This window comes from Dipodomys merriami, unplaced genomic scaffold (genome assembly GCF_024711535.1).
Source record: "Dipodomys merriami isolate MVZ:Mamm:240054 unplaced genomic scaffold, mDipMer1.0.p SCAF_52, whole genome shotgun sequence".
NCBI lineage: Eukaryota > Metazoa > Chordata > Mammalia > Rodentia > Heteromyidae > Dipodomys > Dipodomys merriami.
Window position 1 is genome coordinate 7,773,460 of NW_027206091.1, and position 26,507 is coordinate 7,799,966.

The 26,507-nt window shown below is 54.5% G+C and overlaps 1 protein-coding gene across 5 annotated transcripts in view; it reads left to right on the forward strand.

Moving 5' to 3' along the window:
• The window catches only part of LOC138811149 (alpha-actinin-4), a 59,034-nt gene that overhangs the window by 20,053 nt on the left and 12,474 nt on the right, over positions 1–26,507 (forward strand). For all 5 annotated transcript variants that reach the window (XM_069998795.1, XM_069998791.1, XM_069998793.1 and 2 more), the window contains exons 2-7: positions 19,553–19,667; positions 19,853–19,972; positions 23,089–23,175; positions 23,671–23,758; positions 25,649–25,727; positions 26,311–26,392. In XM_069998795.1, the coding sequence (XP_069854896.1) occupies positions 19,553–19,667; positions 19,853–19,972; positions 23,089–23,175; positions 23,671–23,758; positions 25,649–25,727; positions 26,311–26,392 (571 nt within the window). The remainder of the gene's footprint in view (positions 1–19,552; positions 19,668–19,852; positions 19,973–23,088; positions 23,176–23,670; positions 23,759–25,648; positions 25,728–26,310; positions 26,393–26,507) is intronic.

The following is a 26,507-nucleotide window of genomic DNA, read 5'->3' on the forward strand; positions in this document are numbered from 1 at the left end:
GGAAAAAGTGTCTCTTGGGTCCTGTAGGAAATGGGACTGGAGGATCACCCAGCCTCCTCCCTGAGAATCCAGGCTCTCTGCAGGAGGCCAGCAGTATGGCCTAATGGAGTATTGAGGCTAGAAGTTGAGTCGGTGCAACTCTGACCTCAGGTCTCTTTCAGTGACAGTTAGGAGGGGATGGATGGAGGGTCTTGTCACTCCAGGAAATGGCTGGTTCTTCATTTTCCAGAAAGTTAGAAATCCAGTTGTTTGTTTTGTTTGTCAGTCCTGGGGCCAGAACTCTGGGCCTGGACGCTGTCCCTCAGCTCTTCAGCTCAAGGCGAGCGCTCTACCACTTGAGCCACAGCGCCACTTCCAGCTTTTTCTACTTAGGTGGTGCTGAGGAATCAAACCCAGGGCCTCATGCATGCAAGGCAAGCGCTCTACCACTAAGCCACCTTCCCAGCCCAGAAATCCAGTTTTATGGGAGAGTAAATTGAACTAAAGCAAACAACAACAAACCCTACTGACCATACAACATAGGACCTGTTTGGTGCCAAGAGCTCCCCAGCTGACCTCTGATCTTCTCATGGTGTTCGCCCTGCCTCTGCCTTTTCTTCAGTTTCTTCTTTGCTCTTAACCGAATTGCTGCTGTGTGTCCCTCTTACTGGGAAAAAATCCATTTTTTCTTTTCCTCCTTGGTTGGAATGAATGGTAGGAAAGTGGGTCTGCCTTCCCACCAGTCGTTTTTAGTCTTCTAGTCTCTCCTCTTTCCCCTTACCTTAGATAATTGAGTTGGTTGCTCAGGATGTCTCTCTCCATCTCTATATTTTTAGGATCTGGCAGCTCCATGTTTCTGTGGATAGAAATAGTGGAAAGTGTTTTGTTTTGTTTTTTTATTGTTGTTGTTTTTAGAGGCCTAAAGCCACATTTCATTCGAAGGCAGCTATTCTGCACAACAATAACCTAGTGGACAGTGTCAGCCGTCACCGTAAACTTCCACTCCACCACCTGCATCCGAGTGTCAGATGTACAGAAATACCTCTTTATGACTGGCTGCTTAAATTTGACTTCTGGAAAATGTTGGTAACTCAGGATTTGTGAAAAGAGACCAGTGCCAAGATTCAGATAGTACCAAAAGTTCAAACACACCTCTTCTTTGGGATCAGAAGGTTGATAGATTTCAGGAGAATAGGATACAAGTAGTGAAGCAATGAATTTGTTGACTCTTGGGGGTTGGGAATGGACACATCCTTGAGAAATTCTTTTTCTCCTAAGTGCTAATCGGGTCCCCCTCTAATTGTACCAGTGCCCCTACCACCATCTTATCAAGCTATGCTGGGAGCTGTTTGGGAAATGCCAGGAAACCCCATAAAGGCATCGCCCTCTAAACTTTTAACTTTTTTGGACTCTTGTTGCCTTTGCACTGGCTTGAGTATTTCCTGCCTTGATTGTTTTCTCAAGCTGGCCTTGAGTTCTTCAGTGCTATTTGTGTGCCTAGAAATAGCTGGAGGGAAAATGGTTGCAATGCTTTGCATTGCTCCTTGCTTTCTGTGGACACAAACTCCAGTTCAGGTGGTGGGGGGAGAGGGAAGCTGGGCAGAGGAGGCTCTGGGCCTGCTGGCCTGTCACATCTTTCTGCCATGCTGCACAATCAGGATGAGAGTGACACTAGCTAGTTTTCATCAGGGTAGAGATCAAAGTGCTTGGAGTGGGCTGCCAGCTGTGAGGAATATTCGATAGCGTTTGCCACGCCAGACTCTTTCTTTTTTCTTTCTGTTTTCTTTTTCTTAATGCTGGTATTGGGGCTTAAACTTGGGCCCTGGGCACTCTCCCTGAGCTCTTTTGCCAAGGACCTGGTCATTCAGCAAGAAAATGAGTCCGTAAGGCGGAATGCTATGGTCTGAAGTGGCCTGGGTGAAGTGAGATGGGGGAGAAAGAGTAGACTGGAAGCAAAGGACTGTACTGCGGGGTGGGGGTCGACAGCTGGGGCATGGGGCTGCGGCCAGCAGGTGCCTCTCACTCATGACAGGTTGTAGGCACAAGAACACACACCACCACACGTGGCTTTTGAGGTAGGACAGATCCCTCAACAGCTCATGAGAGTGGGTCGCACTTTATTCCTGTCCTTTAGCCCCACACCAGCATGGCATTTGTTTCTTTAGTTTTGGTCTTTTGAGTCAGGATCTTGAACTGTACCTGGCTCAGCATGACATTTGTATCCAGCTTTACAGAGGAGCTAGCTGAAGCTCAGAGAGACTGCCCACCTTGCCCTAGGCCACTCAGCCTATAACCAACCGGACCAAAGAATCCACTTGAATGGTCCCCTTTACTTATTGGCTATTTCTTCCATGTCAGGACAGCAACTGGCCTGCTTTTCCTCTCACTTCATAACTCCTGGAGTTGGCACTCAGGGCTTCCTGATGAAGATCCTTGGGATTCAGGCCTGTGATGGCCTGAGGATGGGTGCGGCAAGAGGAACGAGTCTGCTATAGCTCTGCCTGGGTAGCCCTCCACGTGCGCCAGCCCTGGCACACTGCCCCCTCACCTCGGCGTCTTCGAGGGGAGATGTGCATTTGGCTGAATGACATGTCTGGGAACTTGTCTAAGCAGAGGTGGGAAGTTGAGAGTTGCTCTGGGGCCAGACCTCCTGGGTTCAGCCTGCCTATATATGGCTTGATCTCAGGGACCAGGTGATGGCAGTGGGAGTTGTTTTCTGTATTGCTGGGGGAGATGCTCAGCCACATTCCTTTGTAGACAAGCACAAACTAGATATTTCTGAAATTGAAGGTTGAAACCAGCCAAAGAATTAATCCTGGTCTGAGAGCACATGGTGATCGTGTAGGCAGCCAGGCTTGGGTGCAGCTTCCCCAGCCTTGTTGCTTTTTAATAAGCTTCCAAATACCTCTGTGTTCTCAATGGCTGGCCAGAGGCCTCAGCCATCTAAAGGGTGCATGGTGCAAGTGCGCACACTTTGTCTGATGAGGTGATAGGAAGAGGTTTCCTGGCGGGGGCGGGGGGGGGGGTCAGCTAGGGAGGCCTAGATGATCTTTGCCTCACCATGGGGTGGGGGGGGTGGGAATACAAGATAGGGGTGGTGATCCCCACTGTGCATATGCTGGGTCAGAGACCCAAAGCAGAACCAGAATGTGGTGGTGGTGGTGGTGTTTGTCTGTCATGGGGCTTGAACTCTAGGCCTGGGTGCTGTCCCTTAGCTTTTCAGCTCAAGGCTAGCGCTCTACCACTTGAGCCATAGCGCTACTTCCAGCTTTTTCTGAATGGCTGCCAGCCCTGCTTTCCTTCCCTCTGTGCCATGGATCTGGCTTCTCGGGAACCCAGGAACGAAGCTGGCAAGAGCCAGGTTTTCTTCCCTGCCCTGCTCTTGCTCTGTGCTGCCTCAAGGACCCGGGAGCCTCCGTTTCCAAACAAGGCCAAAAACATACCCCCTCAGCCTGGCCAAGACCTGGAGATGGAGTCATTATTAGGTGTCTTGTGTGTTTATACAGATAGACAGACAGACACACACACACGTATGCACATATGCTTTTCGTGGTGGTACTGTGGTTTGAACCCCTCACTTTGCTATGCTGACTGCTAACAATGGAGCCACATCCCAGGCTCTCATTACAGGCTGTAGAGATCCTGCAAGAGGTGTCATCAGAGTAGAAATTCTTTGGGAATTGGGGCTGTGGAGCTTGGTGCTGAGGCCATAGAGGCCATAGAGACAGATAGTGCTGGATGAAAAATCCCTGAGTGTCAGCCAATGTCACTGCCCAATAGTAAATGTCAAGTATTGAAGGAGTCCTGGAGAAAGTAAGGTTCCCTGAAAGCAGCAGCCATGGCCTACTCATCACCCACCCCACCCCCATCATCTCCAACACAGCAATGGATGGAGCCCCTGGCAGAGGACGTGACTCGAGGTGGTAGGTGGTACAGGAAAGCCAAGGCGGGAGAGGCAGGCATCCTACACCACAGCATCCTTTGTGCTGGCTTAGAACTTTCTGAGGGACAGTGGGTCCCACACCTGAGCTTGTGCCTTGTGCCCATTCTGCCTGTCCTGTAGAACATCCCATAAAAAGCCCCCAGGGCCGGATGCAGGAGGTATAAACCAGCCACAGACAGGCCGGAAGGCCCCAGGTGTAGCTTTTCATCTCAGGAAGCCCTGAGGTCTCATTATCCCTTTGCAAGAGCATGACCCGGGGCTGGGAACAGGCTCTTTGCTCCCTGCTCCCTCTCATCTCCCAGGGCTGAGTAGCATCTAGTGAAGGCCGGGGCAGTGATCCTCCGGGACCTGCCCCATAGCCTCTGCTCCTTCACCCACAGCCACTGTGCCATTCTACCCACCTCCGTCTCCACTCTGTTACACGCCTGCCACCTTCACTGAGGCTTTGCCTGATAACTCCAGCATCCTCTGCTCTCCCTCCCCCATGAGACTGAGGGCCACAAGAATGAGAGCAATGACTTTGTCCACTGCCGGGTCCTTAGCAGCTGAGACAAAGTCTGACAAATACAGGTGCTCTGGGAATAAACATGTATGCTATTTAGTAGATAGACGAGGAGACAGCCCATCAGATGGCACAGATCTGCTGCTCGCTGTCCGTCCACCCCGCCGAATGGTAAGGATATAGAGACCGATACCCACATTCTGTCCCAAGAAAGAGGGCACTGTGTGTCCAGAACGGGCCTACATGGCTGCCAGCTGTCCTGCCGAGTCCCACAGCCATGCCTGCCAGTTGGGAGACATAGGATGCTTTGCAAGGTCGCTGCCACCTGGAGAAGTGGGGACACTGGTGTTAGAGCTAAGAATTCAAGCCATTTGTGTGACAGAGCTGGGGGGTGGGGGGGTGGGAGGGGACGTCTAGACAGCCGGAACCACCTCCATGAGCTACACCAGAGGAGAGACCACCACGAGAAAGAAGTGGCCAAGATGCAAGTGACCTTTTTTTTTTTTTTTTCCCTCCTCTCTCCCTTTTTTTAAACGTTTCCCTTTTTATCCAGAATTGCTACCTCCAGATAAAATTAACTTACCTAGTGAAAGAGACAATAAAGCGTTTTGTTTCTGGGGATAGCTTAAAAACTTTCAAACATAGCCCTGTGGTTTGGCTGAGTGACTGCCTTCCTGAAACCTGGCCTGCCCGGTGGGCTCCGATTGTTGAGCTGGGCCTGGAAAACATGCAGTATCAGGAAAGGAAGAGCCGTGCCTGCTGTTTGGGAACCATTGTTATTTATGGGGCAGTGGCATGGAAAATCTTAAGAGAAAGATAGAGGCTGCACAGTGCAGCCATGCAGAATCTGATAGCTCCTTGGCTTTCTCCAGGCCATGGGGACCCTGAGTGACATGGCCGGCCACCTTTTCCCTTCCCCGCCGTCTGGCTCAGTCTGGGGCTTTGTCTCTCATGTCCCTCCACACCTCCTGTACTGTCCATGGCCAAAGATCCCAGGGAGCCAGCCCTTCTGTTCCCTGGAGTCCTTGCCCCTGGAACCTTCTGTGTTGGGAAGACAAAACCTGAGACTGTTCCTCCTTTTAAATGCAGCCTTGTTCCCCAGGAGAGGAGGGAAGAAAGAGATGGCTTGTTCTGTGAGCAAGTGGGTGTGCTCCCATACACCTTTGAAAGGGCTCCAGCCCTGCCCCAGTGGGGCAGCCAGAGGGAAATACAGGGAGCTCGGAATTTGAGGGGAATTTGAGGCCTGGAGTGTGGGGTGGGAAAGTCCAGCTTTCACCTGGAGCAATGGTGTCTTTCTCTTGTGGAGGAAAAGAAAGTGGTGCTGTGTGGCCCCCAAGCTGGGTTATATCCTGGTATTTAAAAAACATTAAAGCCAACCCGGTACTGGTGGCTCACGCCTGTCATTCTAGCTGCTCAAGAGGCTGAGATCTGAGGATCATGGTTCAAAGGCAGGAAAGTCTGTGAGACTTATCTCCAGTGAACCACCAGAAAACCAGAAGTGGTGCTGTGGTAGAGCACTAGCCTTGAGCTAGTGCTCAGGGACAGCGCCTGAGTTTAAGACCCACAACTGACCCTTCCCCCCCCCCCAAAAAAAAATAAAAGCCTTTGCTTGGGGGTGGGTCCTTCTCTCTTCTGGCCACTCTCCTGTGTGGGAGAGTATGTGCCAGCTACTTCTTCCCTAGCCTCTGCAGGAGCGAGGTACCAGCAGAGTTTTGTGAGGTGTTTGTGAAAATGGAGGTGCTCTTCATCCCACCCCCACCCCCACCCTGTGTGCATGTGGGATATTTCTCATATTGATGAGACTCTGCTGTGTGTGTGTGTGTGTTTGCGTGTTTGTGTGTTTGTGTGTTTACGTGTGTGTGCAGGGGCCAGAATCCTTGAGGAACTGTTGACATACCCTCATATCCTCTAACACTTTCTACAGCATCCTTTCTCCCCGGCCAGAAATGGCTGTGGTCCTGACCCACTCCCCTCCCCTCACTATAGTCATTGGCAGCCCTGTCCCTCATGAGACATGGGAGAACTGGGTAGCTCTCTCCCAGCGTCCCTAGCACCGGTACCGAGTGGCCCAGTGCAGCAGATGTTCTCATGTTGGACTGCAGATTTCTTTTGCACACGCCAGCCACTACACTGGATTCTGGCTTGTCCAAACCCAGCAATCTCACAGCCCTCTTTGCAGGTTTTCTCCACCCCCAGGCTCGACATTGCTCTTTGCACAGTCAGAAACTATGGAAGCACTGAGTCTGCTTTCTTGCTCTCAGACATCTCAGGCTCCTAGCCTCCCCCTGCTCTTTGTGCAGGGCAGCTCCAGCGTTGCCTCTTCGTGCCATCTGTGCCACCTCCCACCACGACCTCCTACCTACCTGGCCTGGCTCCAGTCTCCTAGTCGTCTCGGCTCCATGAACACTATCTTCCTGAGACGCCTATCTAACCAGGTCACCCCATCCCACCCCCACACTGCCCAGAGAATACATTCTGAGCTCACGATGGGGTGATGTCTGACTCCCGCTGACACCATCCCTGCCACTGCCTCTGGGGCCCCCTAACATTTCCTTGCCCTTTTATGGGGTTTGCCCTGGGTGTGTTGGGAATTGATGGATGACCCTCTTCCCAGGCCACCACCTATCAGAACAGCACTCCCCTTTCAAGGCCCAGATCAGGTATCAGCTGACCTCAGATCGCCCGGCCCGCCATGGCCTCCACCAGGGCAGAGCTGCTGCTTCTCCCTGGAGCCAGGGCTGCGCCCAGCAGGTGTTCAGTCGAGTCAGCCTGCCGTTCTCCTTCGGGTGGTCACTTGCTGCTTCTGGACAAGATGGTGCTGTAGTCCAGCTGCTCCTCTAGACCCGCCTTCCCCTCACAGCCCCCCAATAGCATCTGCATATCCTGGGAGTATTCTGGCATTGGGCTCGGGACATTTGGCATCTGTCCCCCTTTTTTGGGGGGGGTCCAGTTGTGGGGTCTGAACTCTGGGCCTGGGCGCTGTCCCTCAGCTCTTCAGCTCAAGGCTAGCGCTCTACCACTTGAGCCACAGCGCCACTTCCGGCTTTTTTCTTTTTGCTTATGTGGTGCTGAGGAGTCGAACCCAGGGCCTCATGCATGCAAGGCAAGCGCTCTACCACTGAGCCACCTTCCCAGCCCAGCATCTGTCCTTTTTATCTTCCCTTTTCTGCTCTCAGAACAGCAGGCCTTGGCCACAGCTGGAACTGCAGCATGTGTGGAATGCACACTCCCCCCCCCCCCCGCCTGTTACCCACAGAGCAGAGTGGTGCCAGGATTTGAACTCAGGGCCTTAAGCTTGGCAGGCTGGCACTCTATCACTTGAACCTTGCTCTACCTTGCTTCTAGTCCCAGAACCTTTTTCTCTTAAGTAGAAGGGCCTCTTCCTGCTTATTCAGGCCAGATGTCACCTCCACCAAGAGGCCTTCCCAGGCTTTCCCCCCCTTTCCACAGTGTCTCCATTTTAACTTTGCCATCTCGAATTGCTTTGTGTTCAGAATTCTGTGTGTCTCCTCCTGTAGACTGCAGGCTTCCTGAGGACTGGTGCTTGTTGATTTAATCCCAGTGCTCAAACCAGGTAGCATGTGGTAGATTCTCTTATCTGGCCGAGGCTTAGAGTGTTTGGGCTGGGGGGGGTTAGGCTGGTGCGATCAGCTGTATGTGGCCAAAGTTGAGGGGCCAGGCTGGGGTGTCTGTGGGGAATCCTTTGAGGCCCAGTCCATTTCTTTGGTCCTCATGTAGTATTTTTTGCTATTCCTAGGCTTGAACTCTGGTCCTGGGCACTCTACCACTTGAACCGTAGCTTCACTTCCAACTTTTTGCTGGTTAATTGGAGATAAGAGTCTCATGGACTCCTGGGCTGGCCGTAAACCACAGTCCTCAGATCTCAGCCTCCTCTGTGTAAGCTAGGGTTACAGGGGTGAGCCACTTGGTGCCCAGCTTGTTCTTAAGATGGGGTCTCTCACCTAAAGCTCAGAATCCTCCTCTCCCAGCAGCCTCCTGAGTGCTAGGATTTCTAAGGCCACGTAAGCCTTGTGCTCAGATCTACCCATCCATTTCACCCCTGCTGGTGAAGAGTGAGGTCTGTGCCTCCAGGGGCGGGCCTCTTCTTTTGCCACTCCTTTGGGAGAAAGTCGGTGGTGGAGGCTCCCAGAACCCAGACAGGCCTGGTGTTCAGCTGTAGCCTCCAATTGAGTTCCTCCAGCCCTACCTTGAGCCAGGCCTCCCCTGCCGCTCTTCGCTGACTACCACCCCTTCCCCCTTTGCTAAAAAGCCGTTGAGCTACACCTTTATGAGTCACTGGCCAGTCATAAATTGCTATTTCCTCGACTTTCAGAGCAGTTTTTTCGGGCGTCTCCTGTGCAACCTGGGAACGGATTGATACGGGGTCAGTTGACACGTCCTGTTGAAATCTGTCACTGTGCCCATATAAGGCAAACTCCTTGGGTTACTTTTTACCTTGGCAGAATCACAGGAATGTCAAGGTAGCCGGGCCTGCCGCCTCAGCATAGCTCTGATTCTCACCTGGTCACCTGACTCACCCTTCTCCCATGACTCACCCCGGCCTGCAGCGCTGGAGCTGGCCTCTGGGACAGAGTCCAGCCGCTGCGAAGGGCCTCCTTGGCGGGGGAAGCTGACAGTGGGCTCCAGAAATGTGAAGACAGCCTTAGGTAGAAGCAAGACTAGTTAAGAGACCTTGAGGGCGCCAGCCCTGCCCTTAGCCATGTGATACGGACCACTGTCAGCCCGCGCCGCCATTTAGTCCTCAATATGTAGTAAAGAACTCAGCTGAGGAGTCACTTGTCCCACTGGCTTGGACATCCAATCATTAAAAGCGCCTCAACTATGTTTGGGAGATGCCCCCCTCCCTCAGCAGCCTTGATGGGGCTTCTTCTTCCTCCCTTGTACTCAGGACACTGCGTCCTTCCTGGGAAATTGGAGCCCACATCTGAAGGTGTTTTGCCCCCCATGTGTGGCAAACCACTCCCCATTTTGTTCTAAGGTAGCATGTGTTCCGCCCCGTTAGCCTCTGACCTCATACAGTTCCTGGAGCCAGGTCACCCGGAGCCTGCAGCCTGGCCAGGCCAAGCCCCTTGTCAGCCCCAGGAAGGCATGTAGGTGTGGCAAGCCTGGGTGAGAGTTCCCTGTTGCCAGGGCAAACGGTTTCACCATCTTTAATGGAGCAATTATGAGTCAGAGGTTTCAGTCTCTCCTTCGCGGTTCCTCCCAATCCTGTAATTACTCTTGGGCTATAGAATCTTATTTTGGTTTTTCTTTTTTTAAGTTCTCCCAAAACACTGTTGCTATTGTCCACCTATATTATTTACCCAACGGGTCTGAGATGGAACGATTTCCTTTTTTTTTTTTTAAGATACCAAGCTTAGAGTCCTTTCTTCACCCACCCCATCCTGGGGCCAGGGAGTAGGCCAACACCTACTCAACTGAGGCCCAGGGTGAGACCCGAGAACTTCACACCAGTCCTAGCCTCTTGCCAAACTCCAAACTCTTCAGCCTGGAATTTCTGGTCAGAGGTCCCTCCCAGATGGCTGGGCTCCTAAGCCTCCTGCTATATTATTCCCTGGGTGCTGGCTCTGGCCCCCCTGGGCTGTGCCCACCTCTGGGGGACCCCCACTTTGAGCCAGGAAATCAGTTATGTAGATACATGCCCTCCATTCTTAGTAGACGCCCTTGCTAAGCAAGCTGCTCATCTGTATGTACTGCCCCTAGCCGGATCCACACCCCGTGTCACCACCCCACACGCCCCTTGTCTGCTTTCTCTCACCTGGCTGGGTGAACTGTTGACTCAAAGCCTCAGAAAAGGAAGAGATCCTAAGGAGGAGTTTCAGTCAGGAAGCAGAGGGCAAAAGGGTAGTGTCTGGTCTATGGATGGCCCTTGGAGACCTGGGAGTGTGTATGTGTGTGGGGGGGGAGGGATGGGGGGGATGGCAGGAGGCAGAGCAAGACAGATGCATAGAAGTGGTACCCGCCAGCCCCTCTGTGCCCCAGACTTCCTCACCCCCCTCCCCAAATGTCTGATTTCTTATGTATGGTTGAGGCTGAGCAAGTGTCTACATGGACTGGTCCAGTTGAAAGCATTCATTCTAGGCCTTTTCCACCTGTGAGGGCTCCAAGCTACACAGTCTCAAGGTCAGAATTGCCCAATCGAAGTTAAATCAGAAGACCTTTCATCTCCTCCCCCACCAGGAAACCTGAGCTCAGCTCTACTCTGGGAAATAAATGGGGTTTTTGTAGTTGCGTACTCCCTGTGCTCCAGGTGGAGGACCCAGGGTGCCAATTGTTTCCCAGCGGAGTGGAGAGGGCCCCAGCCCCGGCTGCTGCCCTCATTTTAAAATTGTCTTCTGGGAGTGGAAGTTTCCTCTTTTGAGAGTAGCTATCAAGGTAGACCTCGCCCTTCCATCTCCTCTTCCTGCTAGGAAGCTGTGGAAAGGCTGAGCACTACTTGCCTTTAATTCAGAGCTGTCTTCAGTGCCCGCAGACATGCTATAGGAAGGCAGGCCCTTCTCTTTGGTTTGCTTGGTTGGGTTCTCTTGGTTGTGGGATGGCTCTTTTAGAAAAGCCTAAGTGAGGAGACAGGCTCAGGTGGGAAATCAGAGTAGGCTGCTTGTTCCTGTCTGCCAGATCCCAGGACAAACAGCTAGAAATGTACCTCTTCATGACCTTGAATTAGGCCCTGGCTAATTCAATTAAATGAGATTGCAGAAACAAATAAATTAGACTTACTCAAAATCAAAACCTTTTTTCATCAAAGAGCCCTTGAAGTCTGGTTTGGTATGGGGTAGTTTGGGGTTTTGGTGGGTTTTTTTCCCCCCTTGATATCAAGAGTGAAACCCCAGGCCTTGCTCCTCATGCTCTGCAGGTGCTCTGCCATTGATCTGCGTCCCCAGACCAAAGGACAGTATTAACGTGAGATGACACCCTACACAGAATATTTGCTAATAGCATTTCTGATAAAGGTCTAGTGCTGAGAATATAAGACATCTTGCACAATTTAGCAATAAAAAGATAAGAATCCCAGTTTAAAAAAAATGGGATGGGGGCTGGGAAGGTGGCTCAGTGGTAGAGCGCTTGCCTTGCATGCATGAGGCCCTGGGTTCAATTCCTCAGCACCACATAAGCAGAAAAAAAAAGCCGGAAGTGGCACTGTGGCTCAAGTGGTAGCCTTGAGCTGTGAAGAGCTGAGGGACAGTGCACAGGCCCAGAATTCAAGCCCCATGACCGACACCGCATTCCCCCCCCCCCCAAAAAAAAAAGAGCCAGGCACCAGTGGCTCATGCCTATAATCCCAGCTACTCAGGAGGCTGAGATCTGAGGATTGTGGTTCAAAGCCAGCTGGGGCAGGAGAGTCCATGAAACCCTTATCTCCAATTAACTATCAGAAAACCTGGAGTGGTGCTGTTGCTCAGTGGTAAAGCACTGTCCTTGAGGGAAAAAACTTGGGGACAGCACCCAGGCCCTGAATTCAAGCCCTACAACCAACAATACAACAACAACAAAAAAGTACTTTTTTTTTTTTTTTTTTTTTTTGGTCGGCCATGGGGCTTGAACTCTGGGCCTGGGTGCTTGTCCCTCAGCTCTTCAGCTCAAGGCGAGCGCTCTACCACTTGAGCTACAGCACCACTTCCGGTTTTCTAGTGGTTTATTGGAGATAGGAGTTTCACGGTCTCTCCTGCCCGGGCTGGCTTTGAACCGCGATCCTCAGATCTCAGCCTCCTGAGTAGCTAGGATTATAGGCATGAGCCACTGGCGCCCAGCCAAAAAAGTACTTTTGACATGACTCAACACAATGAACCTTGAAACTGGGCTAAGGGAAAAAAGCTAGATGAGTACTCTATTTGCACAGGCACTAGGCAAACCCACAGAGAGGACGTGGAAGTGCAGAGTGACTGCTGAGGCTTAAGGTGATGGAAAAGACCTGGAACTGGGGGATCCTCCTGCCCCAGCCTCCAGGTGCCTTTGCCAATGCTACCACCAAGCTATGCCCTCTTTCTCTGAAGGATCTTTGGAATCAAGAAGAATCAGACCGTGAATTGTAATGGCTTTCGCTATTTGCGTTTTATTTATTTCCTTTATTCATTTGCTAGTTGGGAGGCTTGGGGACAGCTGCTTTATATCAGCTGCCAAAGTGCAGAAAGAACTTAGCAGCTGCTAGAGGGGCCGGCTGCACACACACATATACATGCCACACACGCATGCAACCACTGTGCTCTGTGAGATGGTATGGAGGCTTCTCTGTTACCTGTGGAACAGGACATGTCTCCTATCACCCTTTTCCAAGCTAGAAAGCAAGAGGCCAGAGTGAGGTTTGTGATAGACTCAGCCCTGGCCAGTGACTGTGCCACACTTTCCCCTCTGGGCTGATTAGCAAGCTAGATATCTGGGCTCCACCTCCGCCTTGCTGCCTACCCCAGAGTCTGTTGCCGTCTTAGGCATCGGAGGCCTGCAGGGGCAGCCAGCTGGGGGCTGGGGGCTGGGGCTCTTCACCACAACCATAGACCCAGAGCAGTTTTTCCCCAGCTTGCTTTACAGAATGTCACTGGTCGCGGGGTTTTTGTGGCCAACCGGAAATGAGCAGTGTCATCCTAAGTGGGAACATCTTGGGGACATAAGATGCCCAAGCCCGGTTCCATTTCTTCTAGGGTATCCTGAGTGTCCACTACACTTGGGCTGTTCCCACTCCTGGGCTCTGGGCAGGTGAGCAAGGCCCCTCTCGTGGACCTTATGTGACAAGTGCAAAGGATAAGGGCAGAGTTGAGTGACAGCCTTGGTGGAAGTGACAGAGAAGGGCTCCTGGGAAGATGGTGTTTGGAGGGAATCGTAAAGAGCGAGGTGCTGGTGGCTCATGCCTGTAATCCTAGCTACTAAGGAGGCTGAGATCTGAGGATCACAGTTCAAAGCCAGCCTAGGCAGGAAAGTCCTGGAGACTTTGATCTCCAATAGACCATTCAGAAAGCCGAAAGTGGCACAGTGAGCTGAAGAGCTGGGGGACAGCGCCCAGGCACAGAGTTCAAGCCCCATGACCGACAATGAATGAATGAATGAATAAATAAATAAATAAACAAATATAAGCGGGGGGGGGGGGGGAAGGGGGGGGCAGGGCTTAAGGAAGGGCTGAGCTCCAAGTCCATCCATGTTAACAGCTGGCATGCTGTGGCTTCACAAGGGACTGGCCAGGCTATGCGGAGCTGCTTTCTGGATGGCCACGCAGGGCCTCTGGAATGTTCACAACTGCGCTCCATGGTGTTTATACCGCTCCTACAACTGGAAAGTCAGCCTTCTCATGTAGACCCAGAAAACTCCGAATAAGGCAACTTCAGCCCCAGACATGTTTCCCTGTAATGTTTTCACTCCGGGCTGTCTCATCATGGGGCAGGTACATGCAGCATGCACACGCAGCATGCACACGCAGCATGCAGGTGCAGAGTGAGTGGCCCGGGTCCTGTGTGACCACCGTGGCCACAACATGAGCGGCTCCCCTGCCCCTCAGCCTGGTTCATCTCCTTCGGCATCTGATCCTTTGGCAATTGGTCTTCTAAAAAGTACTCACAGGTCCAGCCTCAGACTGTTCCAAAGGCCCCGCGGGCCCCGGGTAACCTACATTCCAGAAGGCCAAGGGGCCAGGGCCTTGAAAGCGCCTTTAAGAGTTGGTGGTGAGGCCCAGGGACCCAAGAGCAGTGTCTGCTTTCAGGAACTGAAAAGATGCCCCACCAGGGCTGGCCTTGCCCGAGGCCTGGCAGTGGCCTGGCAGATGGGTGATAAGAAGGGTGGCAAGAAATAAATAGCTGCTGCTGCCCCGTGTGCAGGCCCTGGGCGCGATTCTTGGGGACCCGTGGAGGCAGGAGCTATGGGCAGCGGCCGGGGCCACCGCAGGCCAGGTGGGAATTCAGGAGGCGGCATGGCGGCCGCCCCCGCTGAGCAGCCAGCATCCCAGCGGAGCCACAGACCCAACACGGTATTTCAGAGATGGGTTTAAGACTCCCGACCCCACGGAGACTTGCCCAGCCTCCCTGGTTTCCTGGGGGAGCTAGATGTGAGATGTGGCCACATGCAGTCAGCTCTGGGCTGGCGGTAGGTGGTAGTAGGTGGTGGTGTCTTGCTAAGCGGGTGGCCTATAGGCATGGGGGTGGGGGGAGTGGGGGGTGGCGGGAGGGGCCCACAGCTGCTCCTCCCATCTTGTCCAGGAGTCAGTCTGGGGGAAGGGCCTGCCAGGCAGTTTGAAGCCCAAATTGACTTTTGTAAGAGGGGGCTCCCTCCTACCCCCCTCTACTTCCTCCCCCACCCCGTCCCAGGCCTAGTGGATCCCAGCTTTCAGTGACCTCGGCCCCCCCCCCCAGTTTCCCCTTCCAGCCACGGCTGGCCTACATGCTGCCCAGTTAGCCACCTCCATCACCCCGCTTTCCTCCTCCCCGCTTTCCTCCTCGGCCAGGGCCCTCTTGAGTTGGGGGAGGGCCTAGCCAGCCCAGCCATGAATGGCTCATTAAAGCCCACTGTGACCACATTCCTGACTGCTTAGGTCACCTCCCAGACAATATCCATCATTCATTCACCCGGCTGCCCCACATCCTGGCGGCTGGGAGGGGTCCCTGTGACACAGGAAGGACTTTATGACCACTGATGCCCTGCCCCACCTCTCTCTCAACACCCAGTGACAAAGTAGAAACAGCTCCAGCTGGGGCCCAGCACCAGCCCACCGCACCGGGAGGGTGCCAGCCCCTCTCTGCACCCCCCCCCCAGTACCCAGAGAAGCCAGGGACAGGCTTTGAGGTGCTTTCCAAAACACCCTGCCTGCCTGCACGCACAGGGCCAGGGCTGAGTGAAGCCCCCTTCCAGGGGTGGCCTCGGGGTGCGGGCCTCCTTGGCTGACCCAGTCTGACATCGTGGAGTGCCCCCACCTGGGTTCCTGTTTGTTAGCACAGTCTTAAGCACGTTGCCTCTGGTTCTGCTCTGGCCAGTGGCAGCCCAGAGCGAGAGGTGGTACAGAATGCATGGGCTTGGCTGTGGGCATGCATGGAGCACCTTAGGTGACACAAGTGAAGGCAGGAAGGGAGGGCTCCGACTCAGGTACCGAGGTGGCCTCTGCGCACTTCCTGCTACTAGCCAGAAGTCTCTGCGGTTCTCCCCCTCCCTCCTGTTCATCATCACTTACTGACCTTTGCCCCTTGGACTCTCCCCAGCCTCCCTTTTCTACATTCTTCCTTCCTGCAGCACGTGCAGTACCATAGCTCCCGGGTTCTTGTCCTGATAAGAGCTTGAGAATGAAGTCCGCAGGTAAACTTCCCCACCCCAGGATCAGATTGACCTCCGCTGCTGCTCCCCACTCTCTCCCCCTCCCCCTTTTTCCCCTATGAGGCAGGAGACAGATGAAGCCAGATACCCGCGTTGCTTGGCTGTGTGAATCCAGCTCTATAAATCTAGGTGTCCACCCAGCCCTGGGGGTGCTCCACCAATGCCATGGCCACATGGCTCACACAGATGGAGAATTGTGCCCATAGAAGAGGCATGGTGGGCCCACGAGGCTGCAGCTATAGAAAGCACGGCATGAGCTACCCACACAGCCTCTGCTAACCAGGAGAGAGGAAGGAGCTGAGCCCACTGTTATTTTTGTAGCCAAGTAGCACACGCTATGCATTTTTAATGTCCCTTCTGAGCCCCAGCTCCTCCTCCCCAGTATCGCTGTGTTGGAGCAATGGCGTCCTCAGTGGCTCTTGCCCAGGCAAGTCTCTTGGGCACAGGCTGTCTGTACCCAGAGCTTTTAGGGTCCTCACCTTCTAGGAGGTAAAGAGGCAGCAGGCCAGAGGTCTTCATTCTGCCTGAGAACCAGGCTTCTAGGAAGACAGATGCTCATGGTACAGCCATTGCTTACTTAAAAAGAGACCCTTCTCTGCCCTGTATAACTCCACACCAGCCCAGTGCTGATGGTGCACATGCACCCGTTTGTTTAATCTCTTAAGAGGAGAGTACATCCATTCATTCATCAACCAGGAAGCCACAGTTCTTTGCTTGCCAAGGTGGTTATTATATAAGGCAGCTTGCCTCCATGACCACTTGGAGGCAGGTCTGTGCCACCTCTGTGCCAAGAGCTCTAGTTCACTGCCTAGAGGAGGAGAGCAAGGGTGGGGTGTGTTGGAGGGCAGGTAGAGCAGCAGCCCCTGTGAGAACAGGTGCCCTGGGCCTGTGGTGGTAAAGTTTGCTCAGTGTCTCCAAAGCTTGGACTGGGGATCATCTGCCCTTTGAGTTTCCCCCCTTTTTCCGCCATGTCTCATCTGCAGGAGAGGGCTGAGGGTCTTTGCAGAAAACCAGATCCTGCCCTTCCACAGCCAGGCAGGGTGTGTGATTCATCTGGCCCACACTTTATGCCAGGGACCGTGACAGATGCTCTAGATGCATTTCCTCCACTGGAATCATTAGAGCATCTGCAGGAGGTAACTTCTGATAAATCTGCCTGGCAGGGAAGGAAACTGGCTGAAGGGAAAAGTGAAGTCAAAGTCATTTGATGGGGATCAGGTTAGATGAAGAGTTGGTGTGCAACCTCAGGTCTGTGCCCCTCTGTAGGTAGTGCCAGCTGTCCCTGCAGGCTCAATGCCACCTGGTGGGCTGGAGAGTCACTGGCCACTTTGTTGTCCAACAGAGGTCTAGCATCCCCACCTGCTTGGTGCCTGGCTTTGTCTGCTGCTACCCTCTTTTGTTGGGGGGGGAGAGAGAGAGAGAGAGAGAGAGAGAGAGAGAGAGAGAGAGAGAGAGTGTGTGTGTGTGTGTGTGTGTGTGTGTGTCTTGAACTTTGGGCTTGGGTGCTGTCCCTGAGCTCTTCAGCCCAAGGCAAGCGTTCTATCACTTGAGCCACAGCACCACTTCAGTTTTCTGGTGGTTTATTGGAGATAAGAGTCTCACTGACTTTTCTGTCCAGGCAGCTTTGAACCGAGATCCTCAGATCTCAGCCTCCTGCGTAGCTAGGATTACAGGCGTGAGCCACCAATGCCCACCGTGTGTGTGTGTGTGTGTGTGTGTGTGTGTGTGTGTGTGTGTGTGTGTGTGTGTGTGTGTGTGTGTGTGTGTGTGTGTGTGTGTGTGTGTGTAAATTTTTTTTGTATGTATACCGGGACATAGCACTCTACCACTTGAGCCACAGTTCTTTTTTTTTTTTGGGGGGGGGGTCCGGTCATGGGGCCTGAACTCTGGGCCTGGGCGCTGTCCCTCAGCTCTTCAGCTCAAGGCTAGCGCTCTACCACTTGAGCCACAGCACCACTTCTGGCTTTTTTCTTTGTGCTGAGGAATCGAACCCAGGGCCTCGAGCATGCAAGGCAAGCGCTCTACCACTGAGTCATCTTCCTAGCCCTTGAGCCACAGTTCTAATTCTGGCTTTTGGCTAATCAGAGAGAAGTTGCACAGATTTTTCAGCCCGGGCTGGTTCAGATTACCCTCAGATCTCAGCCTCCTGAGTAAGCCAGGAGTTGGAGCCATGCCTCCTGCCTGTGTCTGCCCTAGAGCCTGCTGTGCCCTGGGCATGTGAGGTACACAGACAGGGCAGCCAGGGTATGAGGCATGTACTCTAAGGGGTGACAGGACTTCTGAGACCAGAGCAGGCTTGGCATGTGAGCTTCACAGACATAAACACCTGGAGTCCTTGTAATAACCTTGACCCAGTGCTTCTGCCTGGCTACATTCCAGAAGAGGAAACTGATGTTAGTGTGGGTGGAAGCAAAGGACCTGGGGCTGGGAGGGTGAATGGATGGATCCGTGGGTCTCTTCCTAATGAGAACATGCCCTGTGGGGAGACAGAAGGGACAGCTGGCGGAGACCAGGTAGGGGATCTATGGCTCGGACTGCAGAACAAGATCAGATCTGTCGGGAGTCAGAACTGGGTGGAAGCGGAGTCTGGAAGCTATGTGGTGTGGTAGAGTTGTACTCTGGGCCACAAGTTGGGTTTTGCTTTTGCACACTGTAGACCAGGCTGGCCTCGAACTTGTGCTCTTCCTGTCTCAGCCTCCTGACTGCCGGGATTAGGGCATGCATGATCGTGCCCAGCCGGGCATGTGTTTTGAGGGGTAGGTAGCTGGTTACTGCAGGGTTGAGGCAGAGGCAGGCAAAGGCATCCCTAGCTGAGCAGCAGCAACTGGAGAAGGGGCTCTTGTCTTCCAGGCAGCTGCGGGGCGGGGCACAGTGGTCTGCTGCCTTTTCTTGCCCTCTCTGGTTTGGAGGGAATTCCCTTGCTGGTCCGCCCTGTGGGGTGGCGTATTAATGAGGCGTCATCATTGTCCCAGAGGCGCCTGGTGTTGGCTCTGAATGAGCAGACCCGATGACACTTGTCAAAACACATGGTGCTTGGCCAGAGGCTCCTTAGAAGCCCCGGTGTCCCACGTGGGCTCCGCCTGCACCCTGGGCATGGAATGTGCTCTTGCCTGTTCCTGGCGGCCTGCCCACTTCAGCGGTGGTCCCTGCAGATGGAGGAAGAAGATGGAAGGGGCGGGCAGGGGGGCGGGGCACAGAGACTCCCAGGAGAAGCCCGTGCTTGGGTTTTTCCCAGCAGGCGTCTGGGCAAGTCGGCATTAACTGATGGGAGCCTCTGTGTACGCTGACGTCTTCTAGTATGCCCCAGCTGCGGGGCTGAGTGGCACGCACTCGGGTGTCCTGCCATGGGCGTTGGGACTCCAGCTGCTTGCTGAGGACCGTCCATACAGGGAAAGGCCCCAGGAAATTTGCCAGTAGTACCTGCTGCTTGCCTTCAGCATCCTGAGGGGTAGTGGAGCCCAAGACAGGGGAGGCCTGGGAAGCCAGCTCTGTGGGGATGGGTACAGGGCTGGCCCAGGCCTGTGTTTCCAGGCCATGGGACCCCCTGCTTGGCCAGTGACACCAGACGCTGGCACTTCATCCATGTGTGTATGGATTGTGGAAAGCCCAGCGGATCAAGTTCAAATCCACCACCCCTAAGGATCGCGGTCTGTTCACCACCCTGACCTCAGTGCCCTCAGATCTCTCTGCCTGGCCGACCATAAGGGTCAGGCACAGTGTAGTGAGGGCGGCGCCAGGCTCACAGTGGCTGCTGTGGCCCGCAGTGAGGGCTGTGGTAGGTACCCCTGCAGCTAGCTGACCTCAGCCTGCCACACTTTCCTCTCCAGACCTTCACAGCCTGGTGCAACTCCCACCTGCGGAAGGCGGGCACACAGATCGAGAACATCGACGAGGACTTCCGAGATGGGCTCAAGCTCATGCTGCTCCTGGAGGTCATCTCAGGTGAGGACCCCGCCCAGTCCTGCCCTGCCTCGTATGGCCCATTCAGCCCTCTTGCTGCTGAGGAGATGCCCAGGGTGTGCGCCCTTCACAGCGGCAGTAGCCTCAGCCCGGGGTAGGGCCTGGATATGGAGATCAGGACACACGCTAAAGCTCCTGTCTCCCTCTCCTCTCCTTGCACATCTCAGGGGAGCGGTTACCCAAGCCAGAGCGAGGCAAGATGAGAGTGCACAAGATCAACAACGTGAACAAAGCGCTGGACTTCATCGCCAGCAAGGGGGTCAAACTGGTCTCCATTGGGGCTGAAGGTGAGCCGATGCCTCAGCAGGGCTTCCTCTGCTCTCCAAACCCGTCCACCATGATGATGACTACCCTTGAGAAGACATTGAGCCCACTCTGAAAAATGTAGGCTGAACTACCGGGGGCCTATACCTGCAATCCTAGCTACTCCTAAAGGCTGAGCTATGGAGGCTATGGTTTTTAAGCCAGCCCAGACAGAAAAATCTATGCAACTCCACCATCAACTCCTCACATACACCCAAAAAAATACTGGCCAGAGGCTAAACTGGAAGTTTGGTTCAGGTGGTTCAAGCATCAGTCAAGCAAGCCCAGCAAGTGTGAGGCCCTAGATTCAAACCCTGGTACCACAAAAACTCTAGGTGGAGCTAGAACTCCACCTAGATAGAATACCTAGATGGTACAGACCTGTGATCTCAGCTCTTTGAAGGCAGGAAGGCTGTGCATTCATGCCTGGCCTGTGCTACATAAGATACTGCTTCAAAAATCAAAACAGAGGGGGCTGGGAAGGTGGCTCAGTGGTCGAGCGCTTGCCTTGCATGCATGAGGCTCTGGGTTCCATTCCTCAGCACCACATAAGCAAAAAGAAAAGCCGGAAGTGGCGCTGTGGCTCAAGTGGTAGAGCGCTAGCCTTGAGCTGAAGAGCTGAGGGATAGCGCCCAGGCCCAGAGTTCAGGCCCCACGACCGAACCCCCCCAAAAAAAAGAAAGAAAAAAAAATCAAAACAGAAGGACTGGGAAGGTGGCTCAGTGGTAGAGTGCTTGTCTAGCATGCATGAAGCCCTGGGTTCCATTCCTCAGTACCACATACACAGAAAAAGCCAGAAGTGGCACTGTGGCTCAAGTGGTAGAGTGCTAGCCTTGAGCAAAAGAAGCTCAGGGACAGCGCCCAGGCCCTGAGTTCAAGACCCAGAACTGGGGGGGGAGGGGGGTGATCAAAACAGAAAAAAGGAAACATGCTAACTATGAGTATAGTCCCAGTCTAGGAGGTGCTATCATGGGGGCTGGAAGAAAAAGGCTTTGACTTATCCTCTTCATACTGTGCTGGACCTCTTGTCTATACCAAGGGCCCCTGTGCTGTTCTCCTGCCTCTTGGTGGGCTGGAGGGGGACCATGGCCCCCAGCAGGGCTTAGGGGACAGGACGTGTAAAGCTTCAGGTCAGCACTGGGACTTTGCCTGGGGCGCACAGGCCCCAGATGGCTCGAATCCTTGATCCTGAGTGGACACTCAAGGTCCTCTAGCCCTGAGCTCTCCTCAGAGCCCTGGTTGAGTTCTCAGGCGCTTTTGGCAGGGCGAGGCCTGACGGAGCCCAGAAGCGCGGGCAGCTGGCTCGCTGCTCTGCTCATTAGTCAGCATAGAGTTTTTGCCCTGACATCCGTGTTGTCCCCACTTTTAGAAAAACAAAGAAAACTAATTGCTGCTAATGACAGGGCCCCAAGAATCGGGCCAGGACTGAGTTCCAAGGCCTTGCCCCAGCCCGGGACCTCTCCGAGGAGGAGTGCCAAGCCTCGCAGCCACGGTCGAGGTGGCTGGTGTTTGAACAGTCAGGCCCAGAGGTTTCCTGTCCCTGCCCGCGTCCCTCCTCTGGGCTCTGTTCCAGCCTTCTGCTTCTCACAGCCACGTTTGTTTTGTCCAATGCTAGTCTGTAAATATGAAAGGGTCAGAGGACAGACCCAGGGCAGGTCCAGCTTCATTAGAGAAAAACTCAAGTCCGAAAATGTTCCCTGTTCATGCCTAAATTGATTCCGTCCCAATCCCTGAGCCCGCCAGGCCCTGGCACAAAGCTGGCGCATGGCATCCTGACCACAGCTCCCTGCCCTTCTGCACGCCCTGACAGAGATGAGGGTACAGCTACCAAGAGTGCTGAGAGACACCTTCTTCTCCTCCCTCTCCTCCTCTCCCGCCTGTGCCTGGGGTTGTGGTATGGAGCAAGAATCAGTGGGCTGTACTCAGGTCTGGGGCCCTGGATCTTGGGACAGGACCAGGGCAGGTCTGGGTCCTCCCCTGCCCCTGGGCTGCAGGCTGAGACTACTTCCAAACCAAGCCTGACCTTGAGCTCCATTCTCAAATGTCAGGGAACCTAGAACTCGTCTTTTCACCCGACCGCTCTGGTCATCTTCCACACTTTCCTCCAATGTCCTTGATTGGGGTGCTCATCTCAGGGCAGCCTGCAATCGGAGGACCTGGATAGGGTAGCAGATTGATTCTGAGGAAGCTGAGACTCGAAGAGAAGGCTCAGCCATTGGAGGGAAGGAGGCAAGCTACCCTTTGTGGGTAGAAGTACAAGGTCTCAAAGTAAGGAAGATCCTGGCTTAGCCAGGCTTACTGCCTGCTTTACTGCCAAGCTTGGCAGTACAGGTCTGTAATCCCAGTGCTTCATGGGAGTTTGAGGCATCCAAGTTCAGGCCAGCCTGGACCACAGAGCAATACTTTATCCAAAAGAAAGCAGGAAGTAGTTGTCGATGCCTTTAATTCTAGCTGCTCAGGAGGCTGAGATACGAGGATCCAGGTTTGAAACTAGCCTGAGCAGACAAATTCAAGACTCTGAACTCCTGTTAGCCAGCAGAAAGCCAAAAATGGAGGATTGGTTCAAGTTACAGAGGGCAAGACCTTAAGTTCAAGCCCCAGTGCTGGTACACAGCGCACAAAAAAGAACAAATATCCTGGCTTAGCCTGGTTTGCCCAGAGGCTGCAGCTAAAAGATGGAAGGAGGTTGGCAGGGCCAGATCACCTGGGGGAGGCCTCAGGCCTCGGAAGCCTTTTATCGGGGGGGGGGGGGGGGTACTGTGTAGCTGTAGTGAGCCGTGGGAAGGCCGCAGGGGCAGAGGGCAAGTGTCAGATCTCCAAACTGCAGGGTGGCCTGCACACTGACCGGTCAGAGACAAGAGGCCATCTTCACCCAGAAGGTGGCACTGCTCACACTGGAGCAGAACCGCGCCCCAGCGGTGGTGCCACCACAAACAAAGGTGAGCTGAAGGCCAGCCGGTCGCGGGCCTGCGGGTGTGTGGCAAGCACTTGGCAGCCCATCAGGCGGGTCTGCAGGTGCGGCCCCAGGCTGCGATCGGGACTGCAGGGCCTTGGCATGGCTGACCGCCTTCCCTTCCTACTCCCTTCACCATGTGTGCAGAGATTGTGGACGGCAACGCAAAGATGACCCTGGGCATGATCTGGACCATCATCCTTCGCTTCGCCATTCAGGACATCTCTGTGGAAGGTGAGACTCGCGCGCCAGCGGCCTCCTGCTCTCAGCCGCATTTCTTCTCTTTCTTGGGGCTGTCTGCTCAGAGGCCCCTCACACCAGCGGCCCCCCTCTCCCTCAGCCATTTCTGGCCGCTGGGTGGAGGAGGCAGTCTGGTGGTCCACCCAAAGCCCCTTGAGCTGCCAGCTGCCAGTTTATGGACCCTCCACTCTGCTCATGAAGCAGCCTGGGCTGCTGGTTCTCTGTGCTCAGGGGCTCCTAGGGCCCCTGTCTGCAAGGAGATGAGGCCAGGACTCGTATCCAGGGCTCTATTGCCAGTGCAGTGGTGGCTAATGGCGGGCTCTGTGGTCAGCTCCTGACCCTGCCGCTTCCTCCGGTGGCCTTGGGGCTGGGCCCATGTGTTGTGTTGTGTCGTTGGGAGGTGCAGCCCCCTCTCCCTGGGCTCAGCACGGGCCGAGTTCTACAGTTTGTGGTTGAGCCAGCCTCGCCGGCCTTGTGTGTGCATTGCAGAGACCTCGGCCAAGGAGGGGCTCCTGCTGTGGTGCCAGAGGAAGACGGCCCCGTACAAGAATGTCAACGTGCAGAACTTCCACATCAGGTAGCGACACCCCCCACTGCGTTCCCGCCCGTCTCTGCTCTTTCTCCCAGTCCTCCGTGAGTCCCTTGCCTTAGCAGCCTTTACATGGCATTGGTGCCGGGCCCACACCTGCCAAGGTGAGCAGGACTCGGTCCAGCCATGAGACCTGCTTCCTTCCAGGACACACAGGCCACACCTCACGAGATCTACAGATCTCTCGATCCCTGCTGTATGCTCGGACTCCGCAGGGCCCACGCTGAATGCTCAAGACCTTTACCTTAGGAGCCTCCCCAGTCCCCTTGGGTTGATTGCTAGCGTTCTACCACTTGAGCCACAGCGTCACTTCCATCTTTTTCTACTTATGTGGTGCTGAGGAATCAAACCCAGGGCCTCATGCATGCGAGGCAAGCACTCTGCCACTGAGGCACTTTCCCAGTCCCAATTGCAGAATTCTTTAAGTAACTGCTCCTACGTATAGGCTTCAAAGAAACTTACCTCTTTGCTGTTTTTATGGTATTAGATTGAACTCAGGGCCTCCTAGGCAAAGCACTCTACCACATGAGTCATTCCCCCAGTCCTTTTGCTTTAAGTTTTTCAGCTAGGCTGGGAGCTTTGGACCAGAGTGGGGCTGCAATCCTCCCACTTCTGCCTCCTGAATAGTTGGGATTACAGGCACACACCACTGTGTCCAGCTTAGGTTTGAAATCCGATTTCTCTAACTGTTGCCTGGATTGACCTTAGACTGATCCTTTATCTGCCTCTTGAGTCGCTGATCTGCCACTCCTGGCTCAGTCTTTGATTGTTTGTGTTGTTTGAGTAGCCACTGGTGCAAGTATGTATACCTGAGCCATCGTAAGGTTTGAGTTCCGGGCCTTGTACTTACTGGGCAGGCAGTCTACTACTTGGCCCTGTGGGCTGTCCCCAGCCTCTCTCTTCAGATGGTAAGGAAACATTTGCAGATGCTGAGGAAGGGAAGGCTTTCAGGTGCCCTTTGCTGGGGTGGGTGTAGTGCAGGAGTGACAGACAGTGCCCTTCATCATCCAGGTCTCAGTCAGGTGGCGTGGTGAGGGCGGGTATCTGCGCTGCGCTCTGTGTCTCCTTCCTGCCACAGTGGCTCATCTCACTTGATTTTTTTTTCTTCCCCTTTTGGTGCCTGTCCTGGGTACTGCCTTTCATCTTTTGGGCTCAAAGCTCGTGCTCTACCACTTGAGCCACAGCTCCGCTTCTGGCTTTTTGCTAGTTAATTGGAGATGAGAGTCCTAGAACTTTTCCTGTTCTAGCTGGTTTTGAACCACAATCTCAGATCTCAGCCTCCTGAGTAGCCACTGGTGCCTGGCCACTCATTTGCTTGTTTATTGAGTCTGGGGCCCGTGGACTGCCTGCTGCTTCCGCGAGGTGGGGGGTGCAGCCCCTCCCTACCCCCGATCCCGCTGTAAGGACTTTGCCTACAGAGGTGCCATGCACAGCTGACAGAACAGAGCTGGGTGGGAACGAACGAAGCCAGCGCCTCAGGTCAGCAGGCCCTTTGTCCCTCCCTGCGGATCACGAGGAAGGTGTGACATGGTGGGGCCATTTTCTTCCTGACACCCTCCGGCCTCACCACATCCGGAACCCTTTATAGCCTAAGGACTGGCCCTCGGGTGCGGTCAGCGAGGCCCTGGCGTCACCGGGCAGGCCATGTCTGTCCAGCAGCCTCACAGCACCGGGGCTGTCACAGCCTCCGTCTCGATGCTTACTCATAGCGGCCCTGCGGAGTAGCTAACTGCCCCCATTTTGCAGTCCTGGACATTGAGGCAGCCAGGGATTAAGGGAGCTGGCCCCAGGCTAGGTGGCATCAGCTGATCCAGCAGTGCCTGCCACGTGCCGAACTCTCCATAAATGGCCCTCGTCACCTGTGCCTTTCCTCTCCAGCTGGAAGGATGGCCTGGCCTTCAACGCCCTCATCCACCGGCACAGACCCGAGCTTATCGAATACGACAAGCTGAGAAAGGTAGACGTCTCCACGCCCTCCCTCCCCTCTCCTCCCCTCCCTCCCCCCCCCCCCCCCCCGGCCTTCACCCCAGTGTCCACTGCCTGCCCTCTTGGAGCTCCTGGCCTTGTAGCAAAGGCAGGGGACTGTGTCTAAAGTGATCAGTTACCTTAGGTCAGGCATCTGGTCCAGGCCACAGTGGGGTGGTGCCCCTGAGCTGGCGTGGTCAGGAAGGGCCCTGGCAGGGGTGGCAAGAGTGCGCCTGGCCCACCCTGGCCCCGTGGGAGGGGGATGTGGCTCTGGAGGTTGATGGGAATAGTGGGGAGCCCACGAGGGAGCTGGCGCCGGTCTCTGCCGTGGAATGGGCAAGGGGGTTCCTCTGAAGTCTGTGGGTGACTAGAAATTCTGCATTTTCTTGAGAAGAAAAGGTCCATGGCTTGCCCTACTCGGGGTAGCAATTGCCCTCCTCCCGGCACCTCCCCTTCCTGCCCAGTGCACACATGGCGGCTGAGAGTTCCTAAGAATGCGTCCCAGGCCAGCCCCGTGCCCTCTGCCCCCTGCGTCCTGCTGATGGAGTTCTTCTCTTTCCCCATCCGCCTCCCAGGACGACCCAGTCACCAACCTGAACAACGCCTTTGAAGTGGCCGAGAAGTACCTGGACATCCCTAAGATGCTGGATGCGGAGGGTGAGTCCATCTCTTCCATTGCGTCACACGCGTCGCCCGAGGGCCTCCTCGTCTCTTCCGCCTGGCTTTGGGCAAGGGCGCGTGGACCGGCCTGAGATCAGGGATCACTGCAAGG